This window comes from Gambusia affinis, linkage group LG01 (genome assembly GCF_019740435.1).
Source record: "Gambusia affinis linkage group LG01, SWU_Gaff_1.0, whole genome shotgun sequence".
Taxonomy (NCBI): Eukaryota; Metazoa; Chordata; class Actinopteri; order Cyprinodontiformes; family Poeciliidae; genus Gambusia; species Gambusia affinis.
The window spans coordinates 39,736,126-39,759,407 of NC_057868.1; the positions used below are offsets into that span (position 1 = coordinate 39,736,126).

Consider the following 23,282-nt stretch of genomic DNA (forward strand, 5'->3'; position numbering starts at 1 on the left):
CTCCGATGTAAGGATGTAAAACAAAAAGATTTATTCCACTGTATCTTGTGTTATCATTTCATAAGCAGTCAAATCTTAAATAACCTCCACAAAACAAACTACGGTTGAAAAACCGTGGCTCTGTCGATTCTCGCTTGCAGCGACCTCGCCTTTTCCCCTTTCTCTTCCCTTCCGTTAACACCAGCTCCTCACCTCTTTTGCATAAATTACTAAGTGGCCACTGAAGTTATAAGGCATACAAACTAAAATAAAACACTTAAAACATTATGCATTTAGATACATGCAATATAATAATACTTCCTAAGCCTCAACAAATTATCTTACTAAATTACTAATTAAACGATTAAGTTTTTTTTTCAGTAACTGAATATTTACTACATTAACTTGGCCTCCACACGACGGTTAAACTTAGTGATAAGCCATCAGGCTATCGAGGACGACGCTTGTTTATGCGAGTGCGCTTTGTGGTTCATTACGAATAGCTCCAGCAATGATTACGTATGCCAATTGTGACAAACATGAGATCATGCATTTATCAAAGCGCTGGCTAGTTGTATGCTGACGCGTGTGTTGGACTGGCAACTGTGCAGATGGCACGGACCTCTTTAGAGCGCATGTCTGCTTATTCACTGCGTGAGTGCCTCCTTGAAGGAGTCGGAACCGATGAATGAGGAGGAAAGGAAGCCGTCGGTGCGGGTGGTATTGCCACGTGTGAATGACTTGAAAGCGGACGCTCGTGAAGTTCGGATCGCTGTGCAGGTGAAAACTGAATGTAAGAGGGTTGAGGTTGACGCAGGCAACTGGAACTACGTGGATGAAGGACGGGCAAGCACGTCTCCTATGACCCTGATAAAAGGAGTGTGAAACTAGACGAGAGCGGCAGGTCCAACGTGTTTTTTTTTGTTTGTTTTTTTTTCTCCCCCGATAATAGAGGAATTTGTAAGTAAAAGATTGCACCAAACTCGTTTGTTTTCAGGTGCGTTTCATGTGTAGCTTTAAAAGAATCCCCTCTATTAGTGAAAAGAGCTTAAAGAAACATGGTGCTGTGATTAGGAGACCAGCGGCAGCTGGGCTGGAGGGCAGAATGTGCTGAGATACGAACTGGGACTTCTGACAGAATTTGGAGCGAGCTAAGCAACAGAGTAAAGAGAGGGCTATAGCGGCCTGAGCGGGGAAATAACGGAATGAGGTTGACAAAGAGCGTCCGTCATTAAATGGCGGGCCGTGAGAACCCCGGCTCTTCTAACTAATTGAGCTACTCTAGACCCTGAAGATGCCGACTGACCAGCAATAGGAGGCGAGATAAACTTGAATTAAAGGTACTGGTGCGCTGACGGTGACATGATGCGTATGAAAATGAACGAATCAGGAGTGGGTACGTCTTACCTAGACGACGCCCGATGGGCGTAACGGTTCGGTTGATGAGGCTGAAGAGCCAGCTGCGAGCTGAGCTACGCGGAGGTGAGCGTAGTGATCTGATTTCGGTTTTCTCCTGGAGGTGGACTGGTAGAGAAGATCGGGCAACGGATCGAGTCCATGATGGGACGAGGAGGAAGAGCCGACGTGCGTCAATGGAGCCACGGCGGATCGTGGAGACAACCAGCGCTTGGCTGCAGGTTGACAGCACCAGTGAGCCGTAGCAGCTGACAACGGTGAGCCGGAGCGGGGAGCCAGGCGGATGGCAGAGGACGCCTGCGTCATCAATGAGGGAAAGACATCAATGGAGGCCGAATGCAGGCTTGATGGGGTGGTTAGATCGGTGAAAAATGACCGGGAGTCGACAGGAGCGCAGCCGGCAGGTGAGGGACATTCCCTGTATTTGGTTCTGAAAGAGGGCTAAGATGATCGGAAGGTGCGCCTGCGAGCTGAATTGGGGACTGCAGGACCGGGATTGCAGGCGGACGGGAGGCAGCTGACTAGCTGACTGAATGTGGGAGAGGTTGGAAAGCGCATACGTAGAGTCGAAGCACGGCTGACGAGCAGGAAGTCCCCAGGGTAGCTTGAACTCTTGAAGGTGTCCTTGGATGACGATTGGCTGGAGCGGCGTGGAGCTCCGTTCCGGATTGGCTGAGGCCAGGCGTGGTGATTAGATGATGTGGTGAAGCTGGTCGAGTCTCCCAGTTTGAATTTTCGCCTAGGCTCCATTTCCTGAGTAAAACTGAAACTGAAACCCTGCATTGTTTTACTCTGCAGAGTTGTTTTAGCATGTTGCTGCCAGTTTTAAAAGAAACACTTTCAGTCACATTTTAGAAAACTTACCTTGTTTTTTTTACCACGAATGATCCAAACTCAACCCGTTGATGCAGATGGAAACTTTCGATTTTAATTTGATTACAGTGGAAAACTTAAAACGCAACACAAAGTGTTTGTGTTTTTAACATAAGGTCAAAAAATCATGTTTATTCAGAGACTTTTATTGAAATGATGCACCCAAATGGGCTTTTATTTTATTTATTAAACTTGGCTAAATATAGCAAACATTTTGAAAGGAAAGTGACCCAAATCTTTTTCTTACTACTGAAAATAAATTTGTTCAATAGAGCCCAAAAGAAACAGAAAATTCCTTGTTTTTCTTCTAATGCAGCAAGAGTGCAAACTTTAAGACAGAGTGTCAGGACCATTACAGATAAAAACACAAATAAAAAAAAGAGAAGTAAATGTTGAGATTAATCTCAGAAATCTTCTACAAATAACTTGAACATTTCTCAGTTTTTGAAAAAATATGAAGTTTTTGACTTTTTTTTTTTATTTCTGAGATGAATTTCAATTTCTGAGTTGTGTTGGTGGAAATTTACCTATTATTATTATTATTATTATTATTATTATTATTATTATTATTATTATTATTATTATTATTATTATTATTATTATTATTATTATTATTCAGGCTGCACAGTGGCGCAGTTGGTAGAGCTGTTGCCTTGCAGTAAGAAGGTCCTGGGTTCGATTCCCGGCCCGGGGTCTTTCTGCATGGAGTTTGCATGTTCTCCCTGTGCATGATGGGTTCTCTCTGGGTTCTCCAGCTTCCTCCCACAGTCCAAAAACATGACAGGTTAATTGGTCTCTCTAAATTCTCCCTAGGTGTGAGTGTGTGTTTGCATGGTTGTTTGTCTTGTATGTCTTTGTGTTGACTGGCGACCTGTCCAGGGTGAACCCGCCTCTCGCCCGGAACGCAGCTGGAGTTAGGTACCAGCAACCCTCCCGACCCCATTTGGGAAGAAGGGTGTAAGAAAATGGATGGATGGATGGATGGATGGATGATTATTATTCACAATGGTCTACATCGGCGGTTTTCAAAGTGTGAGGCGCGCCTCCCCTGGGGGGCGCCAGAGCACTTTAGGGGAGGCGCGGTGCGAGGGGAAAAAGTAAACCGGAAAAGCTATCTGCTTGCTGTCTACTGATGTGAGAGAAACGTCTTTTAGCACACGATCAACTCTGTGGATTTAGGAAAAAGTTGGTACTGTGCACTGTAAAAAGTAATAAGTTCACTTTACTTAAAAAAAGTTAGGAAACCGATTGCCTCAAAATCTTCAAGTAAAGTAGCTAAAAATAACTATGTTTAGACCACTCAGATAAAGGCAGTAAACCTGAGTACCGTTAACTCAAAATCATTAATTGGGTTAACTGTAAAATATTCATTCAGACAACTCATGCAATGGCAGTAAACTTGAGTGCCGTTAACTCAAAATCATTAGTAAAGTTGACTATAAAATGTCAATTATGACTACTTCAAATTGTGAGTTATGTCAATTAAGCAGTACTCATAAAATAAGTTATACTTACGTTAAGAGTTCACATTACTTGCAAAATATCAGGAAACCAATTGCCTTGATATGTTCAAGTAAGATGAACCAAAAGTGTTAAGTTATTGGAACGAAGAGCCAACAGACAGTTTGAATGGAAAAAAATGTTTAATAATTAAACAAGTTTACCTTAAATACAAGGTTCTCAAGTGTGGTTACATACACACTAACCTGGAAACAAAGTTTTCCATAGACTTTTTTAGGGAAAAAAATGACATGACTTTTTTTCTAGGGTAGCCTTCAATCTAATATTGAATCCTTCAAATGGCCCTCAGTCTTTAAAACTTTGAGAATCCCTGCTTAAATGTCTGTTGACTGCTGTGAAACAGAAACTAAATTCTCAATACTAGAGCCTAACATTTATCATAACATTGATAAAGTAAATAATGAAGTAGTGAAGTGAAGTAATGTTTCTCCTCATTAACATAAAACCATTTAGTAGTCTGCAAATGCAATGATGCTCTCTCAACAAAAAAGAATCAAACAAGAAATAAAAATCACTTTTCCAATAAGGGTAAAGGTATCAACGTTGATCCATAATGTCACATCACATTCACTCATTGCATCAGAAGATTTTTGAGTGATTGTATTTTTGGTTTTAGGGATTTATGTCCAAGTGACAGAAGCACCCTTTGGATGAAGTCAAAGGTGTACTTCAGTTGTTGAGGGTACTCCAAATTCAGAGAATAAATAAGTCCAAAGAGCACATGGCATGTGGAAGATTCCCAAGATCATTCATGACAAGACTTCCTTCCAAAATGATGGCAGTACTTGAAGACTGGAGGTGCAGTGAGTCAGTGGAGGCCTGCCTGTCCTCAGGAATGATGGTCAGGATCCCAATGGGGGTGTGAGACACGTCTGGGTCTTCGCAGTCCTAACAACAATAGAAGCAACACCACAATTACATATCAACATAACACTTCTTTAGGGTGACCAGACGTCCTCTTTTCCCGGACATGTCCTACTTTTCAGACCTAAAAAATGTCTGGGGGAATTTAAAATCGTTAGGGATTTTGGTCAACTGCCTCAAAACACATTACATAGCTTACAGTGCATTGTGATTACATTGCCACTGCTTCCACTACTCCATTCCAGGTTTCTTTGTATGGCAAAGAAATCAGCACATACACACATGTTCCCCGCCCGTCTCCCCATCTCCACCCCCGTTGGCGCATGTGTGTCCACCGATTCTACCCCCGCCAACAAAAAAGAAGTGTCCTCCTTTTCAGAAACCCAAATCTGGTGACCCTACACTTCTTCATCACGGCTGCTTCTCCTACAGTTTACAGCTGTCCCACCTATGGCAGTCTACTCATCATAAGCCTTCTATAACAGTACAGCGGCTTTTTTAACCCGTCAACATCTTTATCCTTATCCCTTTTCCTTTTTTTGTTTTGCGCCCCGGACAGCTTTTTTGCACTGCCGCTCCATCTTGTTGCCACTAAATAAACATGATATTTTCGACTAACGTTAGTCCCAGGCATCGCTAAATCATTACACATAAAGTTAACCTCAAAACCTGGACTTACGGATGAATTATACGGCCGAGATAACGAATATAAGTTTGCTAAAAAACAGTGGGACTTACCGTGACAAAACTTAGCTGCAGCAACCGCCGTATTGTTGACAGTTTGGAGCTTCTTTCAAACACGTCGTCACTCGTCAGTGTCCAATGCGCATGTGCGTTCAACGAGAGCTGCCGAATGATGCCGAGTTTTTTGCTGGTTATGCAGATGCGTTTTGCTCACTCATAACTCCAAGTTCGGGTTACTTGCTGCTGATGAGTTTGATTACTTGCCTCAGTAGAAAGTTGTCTTTGCTAAGTTTAAGTTAGTATAGTCAACAGAATAAGCTGGAATGAGTTCAGGTCACTTTTCTTTTTGAGTACACTTTACTTTTACATTTTACAGTGTGGGGTGCGCGTGTGGAGTGGGGATCAGTGGAAATGTTTCCCCCGTGATCCCACAGAACAGTGGAGTTTCTTGTGTATCCGTGTATCATATGCAGTTCCTCTGTCTCTGGTTCATAAACTTCAATCCTTAATTATCCATTGTTTATTCTGCCTCGTCAGTTATCTCTCTTGCTGCAGACCATCTGGAATCGGCGGACAAACATGCGTCAAGGGGAAAAACCTCTGTCTTTGGTAGTCCTACCAACCAGACTCTGGGAGTTGCATCAGGTTGTAGTTGGATATCCGGAAGGCCTTGGAGAGACATTCTCTGGTGAATCGGCGGACAAACATGCGTCAACGGGGGGTGGGAGGGTAAAATCGGCGGACAAACATGCGTCAACGGAGGGTGGGGGGGGTAGAATCGGCGGACAAACATGCGCCAACGGGGGTGGGGGGTAGAATCGGCGGACAAACATGCGCCAACGGGGTGGGGGTGGAATCGGCGGACAAACATGCGCCAACGGGGTGGGGATGTAGAATCGGCGGACAAACATGCGTCAACGGGGGGTGGGGGTGTAGAATCGGCGGACAAACATGCGTCAACGGGGGGGGGGGGGGTAGAATCGGCGGACAAACATGCGTCAACGGAGGGTGGGGGGGTAGAATCGGCGGACAAACATGCGTCAACGGAGAGTGGGGGGGTAGAATCGGCGGACAAACATGCGTCAACGGAGGGTGGGGGGGTAGAATCGGCGGACAAACATGCGCCAACGGGGTGGGGGTGGAATCGGCGGACAAACATGCGCCAACGGGGTGGGGATGTAGAATCGGCGGACAAACATGCGCCAACGGGGTGGGGGTGTAGAATCGGGCGGACAAACATGCGCCAACGGGGGGGGGTAGAATCGGCGGACAAACATGCGTCAACGGGGGGTGGGGGGGTAGAATCGGCGGACAAACATGCGTCAACGGGGGGGTGGGGGGGTGGAATCGGCGGACAAACATGCGTCAACGGGGGGTGGGGGGGTAGAATCGGCGGACAAACATGCGTCAACGGGGGGTGGGGGGGTGGAATCGGCGGACAAACATGCGTCAACGGGGGGTGGGGGGGTAGAATCTGAAAAGTAGGACATGTCCGGGAAAAAGAGGACGTCTGGTCACCCTACACTAGTAGATTGTTTCACTTTTATCAAGATATTTTCCCATGTTATCAGTGAAATTATCTGTAAATGTCCATCAGTATTAGAGGATTATTTATTTGAAACATGTTACTTGTTCATAAAACGTTAAAGCAGAGACAGCCATAAAGATTTGTTTTTATCTCTCAGGGTACAAAAGAAATATGGAAAATTACAGTGAAATCCAGACAAATTGTACCAAAAAAGGAGAATAATAATAAAAAAGAAATAAACAAGCATCTCTACATATTTCCACACAAAATAAAAACCTTTCCAATAATATTCAGATTTATTTGTGTTTGCTTTAAAAAAAGAAAAGATAAAAATATTGCTGACAGAAGTTTAACACAGAATCTTTTGTTGCTCAAAATTCAACTTTAATAACATTTTAAAAACACACATAAATTTATCTGCTCTATTTCTGAAATGTCGCTTGAATCCGGTTTTACATTCCTGCAGCTCATTAAAGCGTCATAATAATCCTGGGGGAAAAGGGAAACTCATGAGTAAACACGCAGCGTGGGTAGGAGGCGTGTCGCGGCAGGCTGGGCTTTCTCCGCTGCCTGGGATCCTGAGTGGGCTTCCCCAAACTATTTCACGCGAAGCTTCGCCCGGCGTGACGTATGAGGTGGGTACCCCGGTGTCCTCCGTCACACCCACGGAAGAGCCGCCGCCAAGATCTGCAACCCACGCGAACACAGAATAATAACCACGGGCGGGAAGTAATTTGTTATATTTTTAATGTACTCTTGGGATTATTTCTAGTCATTTTATTTTCAAGTATTTCTTCTCTTATTTGAGTAAAATTCTGAATTTTTTACCCACCGAAGGAAAAATAAACATGTTTTAACCAAAAATCCACCAGACACAGACACACACCTGCAGTTTTTGTTAAAATTTTATACGTTTTTATTAAAATAAACTAATTTGGAAAATTTTTCTTTCGCCAGATTTTATTATTTTTGTTACTTATAGGCCTATAAATTATTGTCATTTTAGTCCTTAAAACAGCTAAATTTCCTCTTAACTTTACAAGTTAGTCCATCGGATTATGTGATTTCAAACATTAAATTATTGATATTTTGGTTGACTTTTTACCAAATGCTTTTTTACTCTTACTGGAGTAATTTTAAAATGACCACTTTTTACTTTTACTTGATTAAAAGTATGAGGAAGTAGCGCTACTCTGCACCCAAAATTTCACACTTTGATTTTTAAAAATAAATTTTCACATATAAAACACAGATTTTTATAATTTTATTTGTAGTATTATTGTTATTTATTGAAATATTTCAAACTAGAGAATGGATTACTATCACGTTTTGTGCATTTCATGAAAAGTTGATCCACAATGTCAAGTTTCATAAATCTCCCGTCTTTATTCCTTTCAAGCTGTAAATTGAACACACATTCAATCACATCCACCAGTGCATTTCACTCGTGACAAAAATAACCCCGGCACCTCCCGCCGTTCGCCCCCGCGGTTCTTCCTTTAATGTGCTCTTACATCATCGCTGTCAGAATAAAAAGCCCGCTGCAGAGCGCAGAGCGGCACTCCAGGCATCCTCTCCCGGAAAACAACACAAACAAACTGACATGATGGTTTCTGCGGCCGCTTCCATCCTCACTTCTTTCCTGGTGAGTACCGCAACCTGTTGCACTTTCAGGACGATATACGAGCTTGTTTCATCTCAACAATGACCTGATACTCATTAAACGGTTTTAGTTTATGTCTTTCTGTAAGTGAAACATTCTGCCAATGAAACAAGTTATTTTTTTCAACAATATTAAGGAAATATTGATTTAAAAGAAGTTAATATTTTCTGCTGAAAAATTATATTAGTAGGATAATTGGTAGGATTTTGAGTTTTTGCAGTGCAGATATTGTAATCAAGTAAGAGTAGCTCTACTTCAACACATCTTTACTCAAGTAAAGAATCTGTCTAAATAATTACCAAAATTTCACTATAAGTTGGACCAAAATATAAAGTTAAGTGGAAATTTTGGTATCTTAAAGACCAAAGTGATTCATATTAAAAGCATAATTACAAAATTGCAAAATATATTTCAAAATCTTTTTTTTCAATAAAAACCTTATGAAACAGGTGAGTTTCTGGTGAATTTTTGGTTAAAACATGTTTGTTTTTCCTTCAGTCTGTAAAATAAATCTTTAAATTTTATTCAGGAAAAATCAGAAATACTTTATCTTAAAATTAATCGTAAAAAGTACAACTGAAAAGAAAGTTACTGAAGTTAGCATACCTCCCAGCTTTAACTGTTGCATGATGAAAAACAGTAACTTCTTTTTGCTTCAGAAGTGATGCGTTTCCAGCAGTTTTTCACGCTGAATGTTTTGTTTTTCTTCCAGGTGGTTCTGGTTCTGATGGGAACAGCAAACAGCAAATCTGTCTGTGGTCAAAACTGCAAGCATGCAAAGTATTTTCATGAGTCGTGCATCAGCCACGTGTCTGAGCTGAAGGACTCGTCCATCTCACCCTGGACTCTCGAAACAAGGTGAGAGCATTTTTCTATGAACAGAGAAAAACACATTTCTGTTAGAGAAAGAGAAAAAATCCAGGAACTGATCTGAACTAATGTCACAAAACGATGAAGTCAAGATGTTATAAACGATAATATTGTTGGTTTGAGAACATTTTTAAATAATATAATTGTAATGCAGAAATTGTATTTTAACACACATTTAACACTGGAACTGGAAGACAATTTAAATATCCAACATAGAAGAACAAACAAATAAAATAAATTAAAAAGTCTCTGTAAGCAAAATTACCCTTCAAAATAAGAGCTAGTTGAGACCAAAACACCAGATTTTCACCAACATTTTTGGTATAAATAAATAAATAAATGATGCCAATGAAAATTATTTATTATGTGATTAATTTTTGTATTATTGAGATCTAGATCTCATTTTTATCTGGGCAGAAATCTGCAACAACCTGTTGCAGTAAAAGTAAATTAAAACACATAAACAAGTTTAGAACAAATTACAAAACAGTCCAAAAGCTATGACACTGGTTGATAAAATCACAATAAGCAATCGATTTATTGATCAATATTTATTGACCTTAAATATTATGTCATCATGTGACTTTGAACCCATCAATGCATGGAGGCACCATGATTTCCCCATCTGAACAGAAACAGTTTCAGTTGCTGCAGATAGAAACTAGAGATCAGGCCTGAACTTTCAGAAACACATGAAGACGGCTACAAAGCCGGCCTTCCGTCACCTTAAGAACGTTACCAGGATTAATACATATGTATTTTATGTGTATTTGCTTCATGATTTTGTTGACAGTGTTTGATGAAATGTAATGCTTATTGCTTGTTTTGCAATTCTGATGTTTCTGTGCTACAAAGAGCTTTGAACTGCCGTCTTTCTGAAATGTTCTGCGCTGACTCAGCTTGACGTTCTGGACTGATTCTCTGTATTCATGGACCTGTTCCTTGTTCTTGATTCGTTTCCAGGCCAGGATCTGAACACTCTCCCATCCAACAGGCTGTGTGCACCACCTGCGGCGATAACAAGCTGGTCGCTAAACCCATCAACATCAAGGTTTATGTTTTCGAACTGGGCACCACTCCAGGCATCCTCTCCCGGAAAACAACACAAATATCACCTGCTACATCTTCACTATTTAACTATTTATTTGTCTTTTTGATGTGTACACCACATACAATGCTTAAGTATTTTTATTGAAATACTTTATTTTTTTTAAAAACGTCATTAAAAAAGAAACGCATGTCAGTGACATGAGATACATCTGCATGTTTTCACATGTAATAAAATCTTCAGATATTGCTGTATTTTTTTAGCATTTGGTACATTTCAGAAAATGTTTTATAAGATATTCATTTTTGGAATATAATCTTTTTACCTGGATAATATTTTTCTATATTGTGTCTTCTCTGGGGTTGTGAATGTATTTCCTTGCTTGTCTTTGAGGTTGTTCCTGCTGGGTCTTTCGAGAAAAAAGCAATAAATTATGAGTATCAGCAGAAGTGTTGACTCTTTGTTTTATTCTTAATGTGATATATTTCACAGTAAATCACATTGATGGTCTCATTCTGAAGGGATGCATGTTTCAACATAATCACACAAAATCATTTAATTAGGATGAAGATAAAATTATTTAATAAAACAACAAAATAATGACCAATGTCAACAACTTTTACCATTTTTTCTTAAAATTTGTTGAAAATCATTTAGTGATTTACACTGAAACTTTTGCACAATGTTTGTTAATGTTAGAAAAAGTTTATTTTTTATTAAGTCATACAAAACATATTCTGTAAAACCTCACAATATTTTTTTTAAGTTTCCCTGAACATCACAGTTCAGGGAAACTAATAATGTTTAGCAATGAACAAAAATAAAGACAAATGTAGATTAAAAAAAATTATAAATAAAACTCAAAACCTTTATTTTATTTATAATAAATGTGTTATAAATATTTTAAATAGATATAACAGGGAGTAATTTGGTTTGGTTTCATCATCAGAATCATTCAGTCGTCGTAAAAATACAAAATAAAAATTGGAGTTCTTATTAGAAATGACCAAATATTTTCTCAGTTATTGGTGCAATAATAAATTTCATAAATCATATTTCTTTAATTATTACACACCATCTTATGTGTAATTATTAATTAAATGACACTAAACTAAAATGATTTGTTTTATTGTCAACAACAGTCTTTTTGGTATAAAGAGTCATTTTGATAATATATATATTTTATTTATATGATAATCATTTCATATGGGTTCCTGAGATTACTGTCCCCCCAGTCATTACGTGATCACCGCCCCTTTAAAAAAATCCTTTGATCTTTACTCCCAATTTATTTTCACAGTTTATTTAAACCTTTGTGATTCATTTACAAACACGTTAGAGCCAAATAAAAGTGTTTGATAATTTTGACCTGATGTCTTTGTTAGATTTTATGTAGAAAAAAGTGTGATTCTCACATTTAATAAAAAAAAGTTTGCCATAATTTAATTCATATCCGAACATTATTCCCATTTCCTACAAGTACTAGAAAAAGGAGCTGAAAAACTTTCTAAATATGTGAAGTTACAATCTATTTATTTTGCATTGAATGTGGTAATTTCCCACCTTCTGTCATGTTATGACCATAAACTTGTTTTTCATTTATTTATTTAATGTTATAATACAGTGGATATAAAATAATATCTGGTTTACATAAAATTGTCCTAAAAACTTTGACATGTATTTATAATCAAAGCTGTAAGTTTCTTGCATTGAACCTTACAATACAAGACAAACAAAACAATGAAACTGAAGTTGATGTTAAAACTATAGTCTATGTGGTTTTATTATGACTTAATGAAATATTTTCTGCTTCCTAACAGTAATATCTCCCACACACGTATCCGTGGCCTCTTGTTTTTGCTTGGTGACCCTTGGCAAGGTTGTGTTTCCACAATGCAAATAAGATTTGAATGCTGCATTTTGGAAATCATTGGAATGGTTTGATACATAACAGTAGTAAAACAAGAGGCACTGAAACTCAAATATGTTTTCATAAATGCATCTGTTTCTCATAACTGGAAAGGTGAGATGCAGAAAATGACACCCGTTCATTGTTGACTATGTTAGAAAATAACTTTTAAAGTATTCAAACACTGAAACTTCAAATGAAAACCAAGCAGCACTGAAACTGAAAACTGATCTCAATGAAACACATTTGAACAGCAAAGCTTCAGTGTCTGCAGTCCAGATGCATTCCATGATAAAAGTAAAAATCAAACATGGTATAATTGTTCATTTTTATAGAAACAGTTTTGCCTAGGAATTTGAATTTCAATCTGGATAGACTCACACAGAGAAAGAGAAGCAGTTAGAAGATTTAATGATACAGAAACTTTGGCGCTCGAACCCGGCGGAAGACTTGTGAGCTGAGGATCACCAGGCAGGTGATCGGTCCAGGTTTAGCTCAGGGTAGTCTTCCCCCCGGTCCGAATACTGGTGGTGGAACGGAGCCTTGAACGAAGGAGCAGAGAGGGAGCTAGGAAGACGTCCCTGGGATGATGGTAGAGATGGGGAGGAGGTGAGTCAAAGCACGGCTGACGAGCGAGAAGATCCGGGAAGCTTGTCCTTTGAAGGGATCCGTGAACGACGATTGGCTGAAGCGGTGCGGCGCACCTGTCCTGATTGGCTGCGGCGGGAGCGTAGTGAGTGTCTGATGTGTGACGGCTGTGTTTTGTCTCCCAGCTTGAATTTTCGCCTAGACTTCATGTGTCATGATTCATATCTGACGGCCAAAGATAAGTGACAAAACAAAGATGGACTGATAAACTGAGCTTTGCATTTTTCTTCAGACGGTTCTTCACAACGGACCAAAACAACCAGAACAGACCAAAAAACCTAGAACGGAACTATGGCGTCATAATCATTCCAAATGTTGAGGTGGTAAAAGAGACGGCGCGGAAGCATATGGGTCCGTGCGCGCGCAGAAATGCTCCATGAGCATAATGGAGATACCTGAGAGCGTAAAAATTGATCCGAACATGCGCGTGTGATTTCTCTGCACCCGCCAAAGAATTTCTCTGCTTGCAGAGCTTGATGGAGAAAGTCTCTGCTCGCTATCAGGATTGTTAAAATGCACTTGTAGGATGTCATACAAAACAAGATTTGAATAATGCAAAATCAAATGATACATAACAGTAGTAACAAGGCACTGAAACTCAAATATGTTTTCATAAATGCATCTGTTTCTCATAACTGGAAAGGTGAGATGCAGAAAATGACACCCAATTCATTGTTGACTATGTTAGAAAATAACTTTAAAGTATTCAAACACTGAAACTTCAAATGAAAACCAAGCAGCACTGAAACTGAAAACTGATCTCAATGAAACACATTTGAACAGCAAAGCTTCAGTGTCTGCAGTCCATAAAAGTAAAAATCAAACATGGTATAATTGTTCATTTTTATAGAAACAGTTTTGCCTAGGAATTTGAATTTCAATCTGGATAGACTCACACAGAGAAAGAGAAGCAGTTAGAAGATTTAATGATACAGAAACTTTGGCGCTCGAACCCGGCGGAAGACTTGTGAGCTGAGGATCACCAGGCAGGTGATCGGTCCAGGTTTAGCTCAAGGGTAGTCTTCGGTCCAATACTGGTGGTGGAACGGAGCCTTGAACGAAGGAGCAGAGAGGGAGCTAGGAAGATGTCCCTGGGATGATGGTAGAGATGGGGAGGAGGTGAGTCAAAGCACGGCTGACGAGCGAGAAGATCCGGGAAGCTTGTCCTTTGAAGGGATCCGTGAACGACGATTGGCTGAAGCGGTGCGGCGCACCTGTCCTGATTGGCTGCGGCGGGAGCGTAGTGAGTGTCTAATGTGTGACGGCTGTGTTTTGTCTCCCAGCTGTCATGATTCATATCTGACGGCCAAAGATAAGTGACAAAACAAAGATGGACTGATAAACTGAGCTTTGCATTTCTTCAGACGGTTCTTCACAACGGACCACCAAAACTATGGGTCAAGAAGAACAGACCAAAACAAGATGAACGGACCAAAACAACCAGAACAGACCAAAACAAGATGAACGGACCAAAACAAGAAGAACGGACCAAAACAAGATGAACGGACCAAAACAAGAAGAACAGACCAAAACAAGATGAACGGACCAAAACAACCAGAACAGACCAAAACAAGATGAACGAAACAAAACCAGAAGAACGAACCAAAACAAGAAGAACGAACCAAAACAAGATGAACGGACCAAAACAAGAAGAACGGACCAAAACAAGATGAACAAACCAAAACAAGAAGAACAGACCAAAACAAGAAGAACGGACCAAAACAACCAGAACAGACCAAAACAAGATGAACGGACCAAAACAAGAAGAACAGACCAAAACAAGAAGAACGAAACAAAACCAGAAGAACGAACCAAAACAAGAAGAACGAAACAAAACCAGAAGAACGAACCAAAACAAGAAGAACGAAACAAAACCAGAAGAACGGACCAAAACAAGATGAACGGACCAAAACAAGAAGAACGAACCAAAACAAGATGAACGGACCAAAACAAGAAGAACGAACCAAAACAAGATGAACGGACCAAAACAAGAAGAACGAACCAAAACAAGATGAACGGACCAAAACAACCAGAACAGACCAAAACAAGATGAACGGACCAAAACAAGAAGAACGAACCAAAACAAGATGAACGGACCAAAACAAGAAGAACGGACCAAAACAAGATGAACGGACCAAAACAAGAAGAACAGACCAAAACAAGATGAACGAACCAAAACAAGAAGAACAGACCAAAACAAGATGAACAAACCAAAACAAGAAGAACAGACCAAAACAAGAAGAACGGACCAAAACAACCAGAACAGACCAAAACAAGATGAACGGACCAAAACAAGAAGAACAGACCAAAACAAGAAGAACGAACCAAAACAAGATGAACGGACCAAAACAACCAGAACAGACCAAAACAAGATGAACAAACCAAAACAAGAAGAACAGACCAAAACAAGAAGAACGGACCAAAACAACCAGAACGGACCAAAACAAGAAGAACGAAACAAAACCAGAAGAACGAACCAAAACAAGAAGAACGAAACAAAACCAGAAGAACGGACCAAAACAAGAAGAACGAACCAAAACAAGAAGAACGAACCAAAACAAGATGAAAAGACTAAAACAAGAAGAACAGATCAAAACAAGAAGAACGAACCAAAACAAGAAGAACGAACCAAAACAAGAAGAACGAACCAAAACAAGAAGAACGAACCAAAACAAGAAGAACGAACCAAAACAAGAAGAACGAACCAAAACAAGAAGAACGAACCAAAACAAGATGAACGAACCAAAACAAGAAGAACGAACCAAAACAAGAAGAACGAACCAAAACAAGAAGAACGAACCAAAACAAGATGAAAAGACTAAAACAAGAAGAACAGATCAAAACAAGAAGAACGAACCAAAACAAGAAGAACGAAACAAAACCAGAAGAACGAACCAAAACAAGAAGAACGAAACAAAACCAGAAGAACGAACCAAAACAAGAAGAACGAAACAAAACCAGAAGAACGAACCAAAACAAGAAGAACGAAACAAAACCAGAAGAACGAACCAAAACAACCAGAACAGACCAAAACAAGATGAACAAACCAAAACAAGAAGAACGGACCAAAACAACCAGAACAGACCAAAACAAGATGAACGGACCAAAACAAGAAGAACAGACCAAAACAAGAAGAACGAAACAAAACCAGAAGAACGAACCAAAACAAGAAGAACGAAACAAAACCAGAAGAACGGACCAAAACAAGAAGAACGAACCAAAACAAGAAGAACGAACCAAAACAAGATGAACGAACCAAAACAAGATGAACGGACCAAAACAAGATGAACGAACCAAAACAAGAAAAACGAACCAAAACAAGAAGAACGAACCAAAACAAGAAGAACGAACCAAAACAAGAAGAACGAACCAAAACAAGAAGAACGAACCAAAACCAGAAGAACGGACCAAAACAAGAAGAAAGAACCAAAACAAGAAGAACAGACCAAAACAACCAGAACGGGGTATTTTTTAAATCTCAAGCAGAGATCATATTTACTGGTTTTCAGTAACTGTGAGACAAGGTTTTGTGTTTCTTTTTTGTTGGAAACATTTGGCCCTTAAGTTCTTCCATAGAATCAATTATTCCAGTGTTTTTCTTATTGTTTACCATATAAACTATGACCTTAATGAATGATGCCTGTTGTTCTCCCTCAATGAATGAATCATAATTTGTTAACATTTTCTTGTTTTCGGCATGTTTTTCTCTGTCTAATTAGTTGATTATATGAAACATTTAACTGTAAAAAGAAAAACAAGAAATGTGTAATAGTGCAGATTCTTTTCACATCCTTAAAAGTTAGTTCAGACAGTTTTTTTTATAAAAGTGTATTTTTAAAAAAGTTTTAATAGTTTGTCTTTGCATTATTTGTTTGACAAACAAATATTTAATTTCCAATTGAAAACATTATTTTTCTCTGCATACATTAAACAAAACGTGAAAGCAATTCAGAAAGTGTGCTGGTTATAGATTTTCCTCAATTTGACTATTTTAAAGAAATAACCTAAGTTATTAGGTAAAAAAACAACTCATTTTATTCGCATTCTGCCACTATATACATATTTTAAGCTGCTTTCTACTGCTATTTTCAATATATAAGATAAAAATAGAAAAATAAAAGCAATCTCCGATATTTTCGTACACTATTTCTCCCTTGTTTTGTTTTTTGTTTTTATTAGTGTAAAGTTGTATTTTCTGCTCTTCAAAACATTGTTCAAAGCATTGTTCTTTAATGAGGAAACAAATTTCTGGGCACTCGGTGTTTGTGATTGTTGTGACAGCTAAAGACCAGCAGGTGGCGATAAAAACATTGAGGCATTTTTCTTTTTCATTTCCGGAATAACAGCTCTTCCTTTTCCTGTCGGCCATTTGTCGTAAGCGGTGGGTATCTCCTCGGCTCTGGTTTCTAAACGTTCTAAAACTCCTCTTTCAGTTTATCACGGCAGGGTTTTATGGTAATTATTGTAGTTAATGTTATATTGAACTGTCTGGTTGTTATTTGTTTTCGCTAGCTGCTGTTATGTTGCGTGAATAAAGAATGTTCGTGTGTGTAAAGCAGCCACATGCGGCCGCGCTGTCCGCATGCTAACGGGGTTAGCCGCTAGCTGCTGTGTTGGTCCCTGGCTCCCGTTATCACATCTATGTCTGCATGATGTTTCTAAAATCACATTTCCTTAAAACCATGCGGCTTAGAGCCCAGTGGTAAAGTTTTTTGTTTGTTTTCCAGGTTTGTAGTCGACCACCTGCACAACTTTCAAAATGCAGAACGACGCTGGTGAATTTGTGGACCTGTACGTCCCACGCAAATGGTGAGTTTTTATAATTATTCAGCTTAACTGTAGCTATAGTTTAATTTACACGATGCTATGTCGGTCAGTTTTAAACTAAAGAAGCTGCATAATTATAAACATTCTCGTGTTTTTTTCCTTTCCTGTATTTATATTGAAACATCTGAAAGGTTTCTGACTCAAAACAAAATATTTAATCACGAAAATTGACTTAAGAACTATATGTTTTGTCAGTATGTTTCTTATATAAATGACTACCATTTTCACTGGTTATAAAATGCCAATTTTGAATAGAACGTTTCGGCATGAGGCAATTAAAGTTCTTTTATATTATGAAAAACTAAAGAAACAAAATATTGACGTGGTAGAAAAAAGATAGGTTTGAATAATTGATAAACATAATTTTATTTAAAAGGGATAAAATTTCAAATCTTATAAAATGATAAAACATAATTGCAGAATTTTTAAACAAGATAAAATGTTTACTTCCCTTAAATTAAACAAAAAGTGGAGGTAAAACAGCTCAGGTTGCTATCTATAGGAAATGTTTACAAGTGGTGATTTGCATCATCTGCTTGAATAAAAACTTTTAAATTCTCTTTTAAAATAATATTTCATGCTTTTTTTCCTTATGTTCAAGCCTTTGACTTCTCTATAATCTGAGCTGTAGTGAATAAAATACTGTTATGTCAAGTGTGCTACTTTCTTTTTGATTACTTGGAATAAATAATATTTAATTTTTATTTCTTCATTGCTAACCTCATATTTGAGAACATTGTTTTTATTTAAATCTTCAGGAAAATGAAGGATTTTTGTCACATCTCAGTTTTGGAGAACGACCATAGAAACATCCTTCAGTTTAAAATCATCTAAACTGAGCGTGTTCAGATGTGTTGTAGTTTATTTTGCATCCACAAATGCATAATTAGTTTTCAGTTATGGTTAAGCCATCAATGATTCTTATAGCTCTGGCAGATTCAGATTTAAAGTGATGTTTCTTTTAGAAGAGTTGCTGGTTCAACAGTTGTAAATTGAATTTTATACCTCAGATTTAATCCGTTTCTATCCCTGCAGTCCTAGTTAGTCTGCTGCGAGATCAGATCTGAATCATTCGCTGGCTGTTAAACAGAAGCTCATTGTCATTTCTGCTACTGCTTTATCTGCTGGACAGCTTGTTACTTCTTATAGGGCAAGTTGTTTTAACACATAATAGCCATAGGGTACCTTAAATGTAAATTTGTCAGGGGTAGGAATAATTATGTACACCTTCGGTATACCAGTTATTCTAAGTCACAGGTGTCAAACTCCAGTCCTCCAGTCGCTGTCCTGCAGGTTTTAGATGAGCCACAGGTACAAAACACTGGAATGAAACGGCCTCATGACCTCCTCCTGGTGTAGATCAGTTCTCCAGAACCTTAATGTCCTAATTATTCTATTCAGGTGGTGCAGCAGAGGCACATCTAAAAGTTACAGGACAGCAACTGGAGGACTGGAGTTTGAGACCCCTGTTCTAAGTTATGTAATTCTCACCAGCCAAGTCTAGATTTTTAAAACTAAGGTCGACAGTTTTGAGCGTTGTGGGGAAACCTTCCCCAAAAGTCTTACTTTTGGATAACTTAAATGTAGAAGATCTAAAAATTGCAACATCTCTACCAGAATACTCTGGGATTCAGCTGAATTTTGTCTAAATCCAATAAAATATGAGCTTGTTAGTTACTGACAGATCAACTAAATCTGTTGTTGCAGCTCTGCGAGCAACAGAATCATCGGCGCCAAGGACCACGCCTCCATCCAGATCAACATCGCTGAGGTAAAGTCAGAATATTAAAGCTTTTCGGTTCGTCTGGCCTGTTTGTGCCATTCTGGTGTTTTCTCAGCTCCGCTAAATTAAACTGAACTTTCAGTCTATAAAGGAATCTCAACTGCAGTTTCAGTCCAAAGCAAACCACTGTTTTTAGTTTTTAAAAATTCACATTTTTATTTTCCAGATTTTGAAAGTCAAAAATATTCATAAAAATTTTACATTTACTATCTTTTATTTGGCTCAGAAGTCGGAATGGATTTGAGATTAAATTAAAACAGAATCCATTTCAAATATCCCCATCTGGAGTTTCTGATGATCAGACGTCACAGGTGTGTTGAATGTTGCTAAACTTTATTTTTATTGCTTTGTGTTGAGTAAATTTATTCGCTGCTCAGTCATCAAAATAAATGTATGCCTACATTTTACAATAGTATTGACCAGGTCTGTCATGATACATTTTACTGAATAATATATTGTCCCAGAAGTTATTGCAATAAATGATAATATTGCTGATTAAGACCATGTAATATAATGTTTATGGCATAATATTAGACTTAGACTTTATTATCATTTTTCATGCACAGGGTGAATACAGAACGAAATTTTGTTGCATACGGCTCAGAACAATGTTTTGAGGTTCCAATGTTGTGGTTACTCCAGAATAAAATAAAATACAATATAAATATAAAGTGCAGGAATGACAGTATTACAAGAACACCTTCTCAAAGATCAATAAACATTTATTTCTAACCAACATTTAACACTAGAATCTGGAAGACATTTTAAATATCCAAAATAAATAACTGAAACAACAAATAAAATGGATTATGAAGTCTGTAAACAAACTTTTCCCTCAAAAAGAAAAACACCAGACGGAAGATTTTTATCATCCAGTTTTTGGCAAAAAGAAAGAAAAGAAAAAAACGATAAATTTATGCAAATGGAAATTATTGAGCTTGTTTTAATTTATCATGTGATTGATTTAGACAGCATTATTTAATCTTGCTTATTCTCTCTAATTGTTTTCTTGCTGGACTTTTTTGCCAGTCAAACATTTTATTTGTAGATATCTTTGTGTTTTGACTGGCAACAAGCTGCTAATACAGGATTTCTGCAGGTTTCACAACTCAAGTTAACATTTTTAAGAGCTTAAGACCTTTATAATTTAACTTTTAAGATCTGTACCATGACTAAAAATTATAGTTAGCTACCAACGGTATATTAGCAGCTAGCTAGACAGCAAGAAAAGAAATAAAAAACTTTTATTATTTAAGACTTTTTTTGTGTAGGGTGTCTGGATATTCTTAAATGTGCTAGCTAGTGAAGAAAAAGATTAAAAGAAATGATAAACTAAAGTAAAAATCTGACAAGATTTTTTTGTTTATCTCACAAGTAGTACCATTTCATTCATAATGCTTTTAAAAAGTCTTAAATTTGAGTTATTGGAACCCTGACAAACTGATGCTCAATTAATTTTATTAAATTTTATTTGGCACGTTTAGGAAACATTTCATTCTCCTCATGAAGCATCAACCAGAAACAGGTTGAGGTGAAGAGATCAGATGTTAGAGGTTTTAATGTTCTTTCCTCCCTCTGGTGGTGACGTGGTGGTACTACAAGCTGGGAAGCCGTGCATTAAAATCCTCCGAACATCCGTTAAATGTTTGACGGAGCTGCTGAGCATGAAGGAGGGAGCCGTGTTTTAGGTGTAATTTACATAAATTTGATTTCAACATTAAACAGAAAAATCTCCAGGCGGCCGTTGAGGAAAAAACCTCCGTTGCCGTCGAGTCTCTGTTGCTGGAAGTTGATCATCAACTAGACTTTAGTCAACGTGAAACATATTAATAACCATCCTGTAAAGTTTTGTTTTTGCTTCAGTATCAGAGTTTTGCTGTAAACATGTTGTTGTTTCATGCAAATCAAACCCTTCAGTTTCCACTGAATGAGACGTTTTTCCCTCTCTAAAGGGTAAACATGAGTTCCTCTGTTTGGGTTTCTCCCTTTAGGTTGACAAAGTGACCGGCCGCTTCAACGGTCAGTCCAAGACCTACGCCATCTGTGGAGCCATTCGCAGGATGGTAAGTCCACAGCTGCTGGAAAACACACAGAAACTCAACCTCAGAGCAGATTTCAACTTTTTTTAGCATTCATCAAAACACAGAAATACATTTATGTTTGGACAGGAACTTATTCAAACTAAACTGTTACAATGTTTTTAGCTGATAAACATTTTTCAAACGTAGTTTTTTATAAGTATTCAAAAGAAGGCGAGATAGCAATAATGTCAAAACTTTTAATAGAACAATAAATACAAATCATTAAACATCTGCTGCGTTTTGATTGGCTGAAGAACACGCAGGTTTATGACTCACTGATTGAGTTCAAGCTAAAGGTTCCTGGTGCTAAAAGGAACCAAATCAGTTTCATATTCAAACAAAGCAGGAAAGATGAACCACTGTGTTGTAGAGCAGCCGTAAACGTTTTCACCCACTTAACAAAAATACACCAGGACAGGCCGACCCGCTTCCTGCTGGCGCTCCAAAACCCAGGAATGTGTTGAAGGTTTCATGGTGCTTTAGACTTTCCTTAATGGCAGCTCTCAGAATGTGAAAAAGACTCAGTACTTCACTGAGTCCATAAGAACCCAGAACCAGGACCCTGAGTGTGTTCACATGGTCCGGTCCTCCAGCAGACGGTTCACCTTCACTGGTTCTGACTGGGAACGTTACAGAAGAGGATCAGAGCCACTGGGGGGAAATGGATTCTGACGTTTTATCTCAGGATTCTGATGGGTTTTTTGTTTTTGCTTTTTGTTGCTGTTGTTGTTTTTTTTGCTTTCTCTCTGAATTCTGAGGATGATTTTTTTTTCCTGATTATCCAGATGTTTTTTGCTGAGAATTTTAACAGTCTTTGTCAGGGTTTTGACTTTTTTGAGGTCTGAATCCTGATGGGTTTTTTCTTTGAATTCTCACTATTTTCCTCAATTTTAACTTCAAGCTCAGATTTCTGACTTTTTCCTATGAATTTGAGAAAAAGTTCAGAACAATTTATTTTATTTCGTGGCCCTTTTCTCTCCCGTATAAAGTGAATAAAATCGGTGGAGTGAAACCTGAGCCTCTGCAGTTTTTCCTAAACTTTCTTGTCTCTGCAGGGAGAATCTGACGACTCCATCCTGAGGCTGGCCAAGGTCGACGGCGTTGTTGCAAAGTAGGAGTCTATTCTCTAGTTTTCTACTTGAGAATATAATCACCTTCAGATTATTATCCTGTAAACGTTTTAGTTTTAACTGTCAGCTGCTAACTGTCCTCTTATAAACAGTGTTAAGGTAAAACTGTTCTAGTTGGACAAAAGAACCAAATCTAGAATCTAACGTGAAATTTAATTCATCTGCAAAAGCTAAAGTTTATTCATCCACATTAATTATTCTCTTCTGGGAAAATATTTTAAGTATAAATAGTAATTAGTCTGTTGGATATTTCAGATATTCGGTTATTGAAACGTAACCACAATACCAGATGGTTTTGCTGTAAGATGCATTTAATACATAAATTTTGTTTTTGGTAATTATTTTATGCTCTAATTTTTCTTTTTTTATTATTATTCCATTTTGCAGGAACTTCTGAGAGTCGCATTGGATGAATCTGTGGAACGTTTGTTAAATAAAGTGGAAGAAAAAAAGCAACA

At 38.2% G+C, this 23,282-nt stretch overlaps 1 protein-coding gene across 2 annotated transcripts; it reads left to right on the forward strand.

Annotated features, from left to right (window-relative positions):
- The first annotated feature begins 17,343 nt into the window (after window positions 1–17,343).
- Window positions 17,344–23,280, forward strand: rps21 (ribosomal protein S21). 2 transcript variants are annotated; one of them, XM_044128156.1, is made up of 6 exons: window positions 17,344–17,384; window positions 17,731–17,812; window positions 19,538–19,601; window positions 21,605–21,676; window positions 22,750–22,805; window positions 23,212–23,280. In XM_044128156.1, the coding sequence occupies exons 2-6, from the start codon at window positions 17,763–17,765 to the stop codon at window positions 23,219–23,221; spliced, it is 252 nt and encodes an 83-aa protein (XP_043984091.1). In that variant the 5' UTR covers window positions 17,344–17,384; window positions 17,731–17,762; the 3' UTR covers window positions 23,222–23,280. The 2 variants fall into 2 exon arrangements, with proteins under 2 accessions (XP_043984091.1, XP_043984092.1); XM_044128157.1 differs by having other exon boundaries at window positions 17,368–17,458.
- Window positions 23,281–23,282: the final 2 nt, after the last annotated feature.

Coding starts and splice junctions, on each gene's coding strand:
- rps21 (XM_044128156.1), top strand. CDS start 17,763: ATGCAGAACGACGCTGGTGAATTTGTGGACCTGTACGTCCCACGCAAA. Junction 19,602..21,604: donor TCCAGATCAACATCGCTGAG/GTAAAGTCAGAA, acceptor TTCTCCCTTTAG/GTTGACAAAGTGACCGGCCG. Junction 21,677..22,749: donor GTGGAGCCATTCGCAGGATG/GTAAGTCCACAG, acceptor TTGTCTCTGCAG/GGAGAATCTGACGACTCCAT.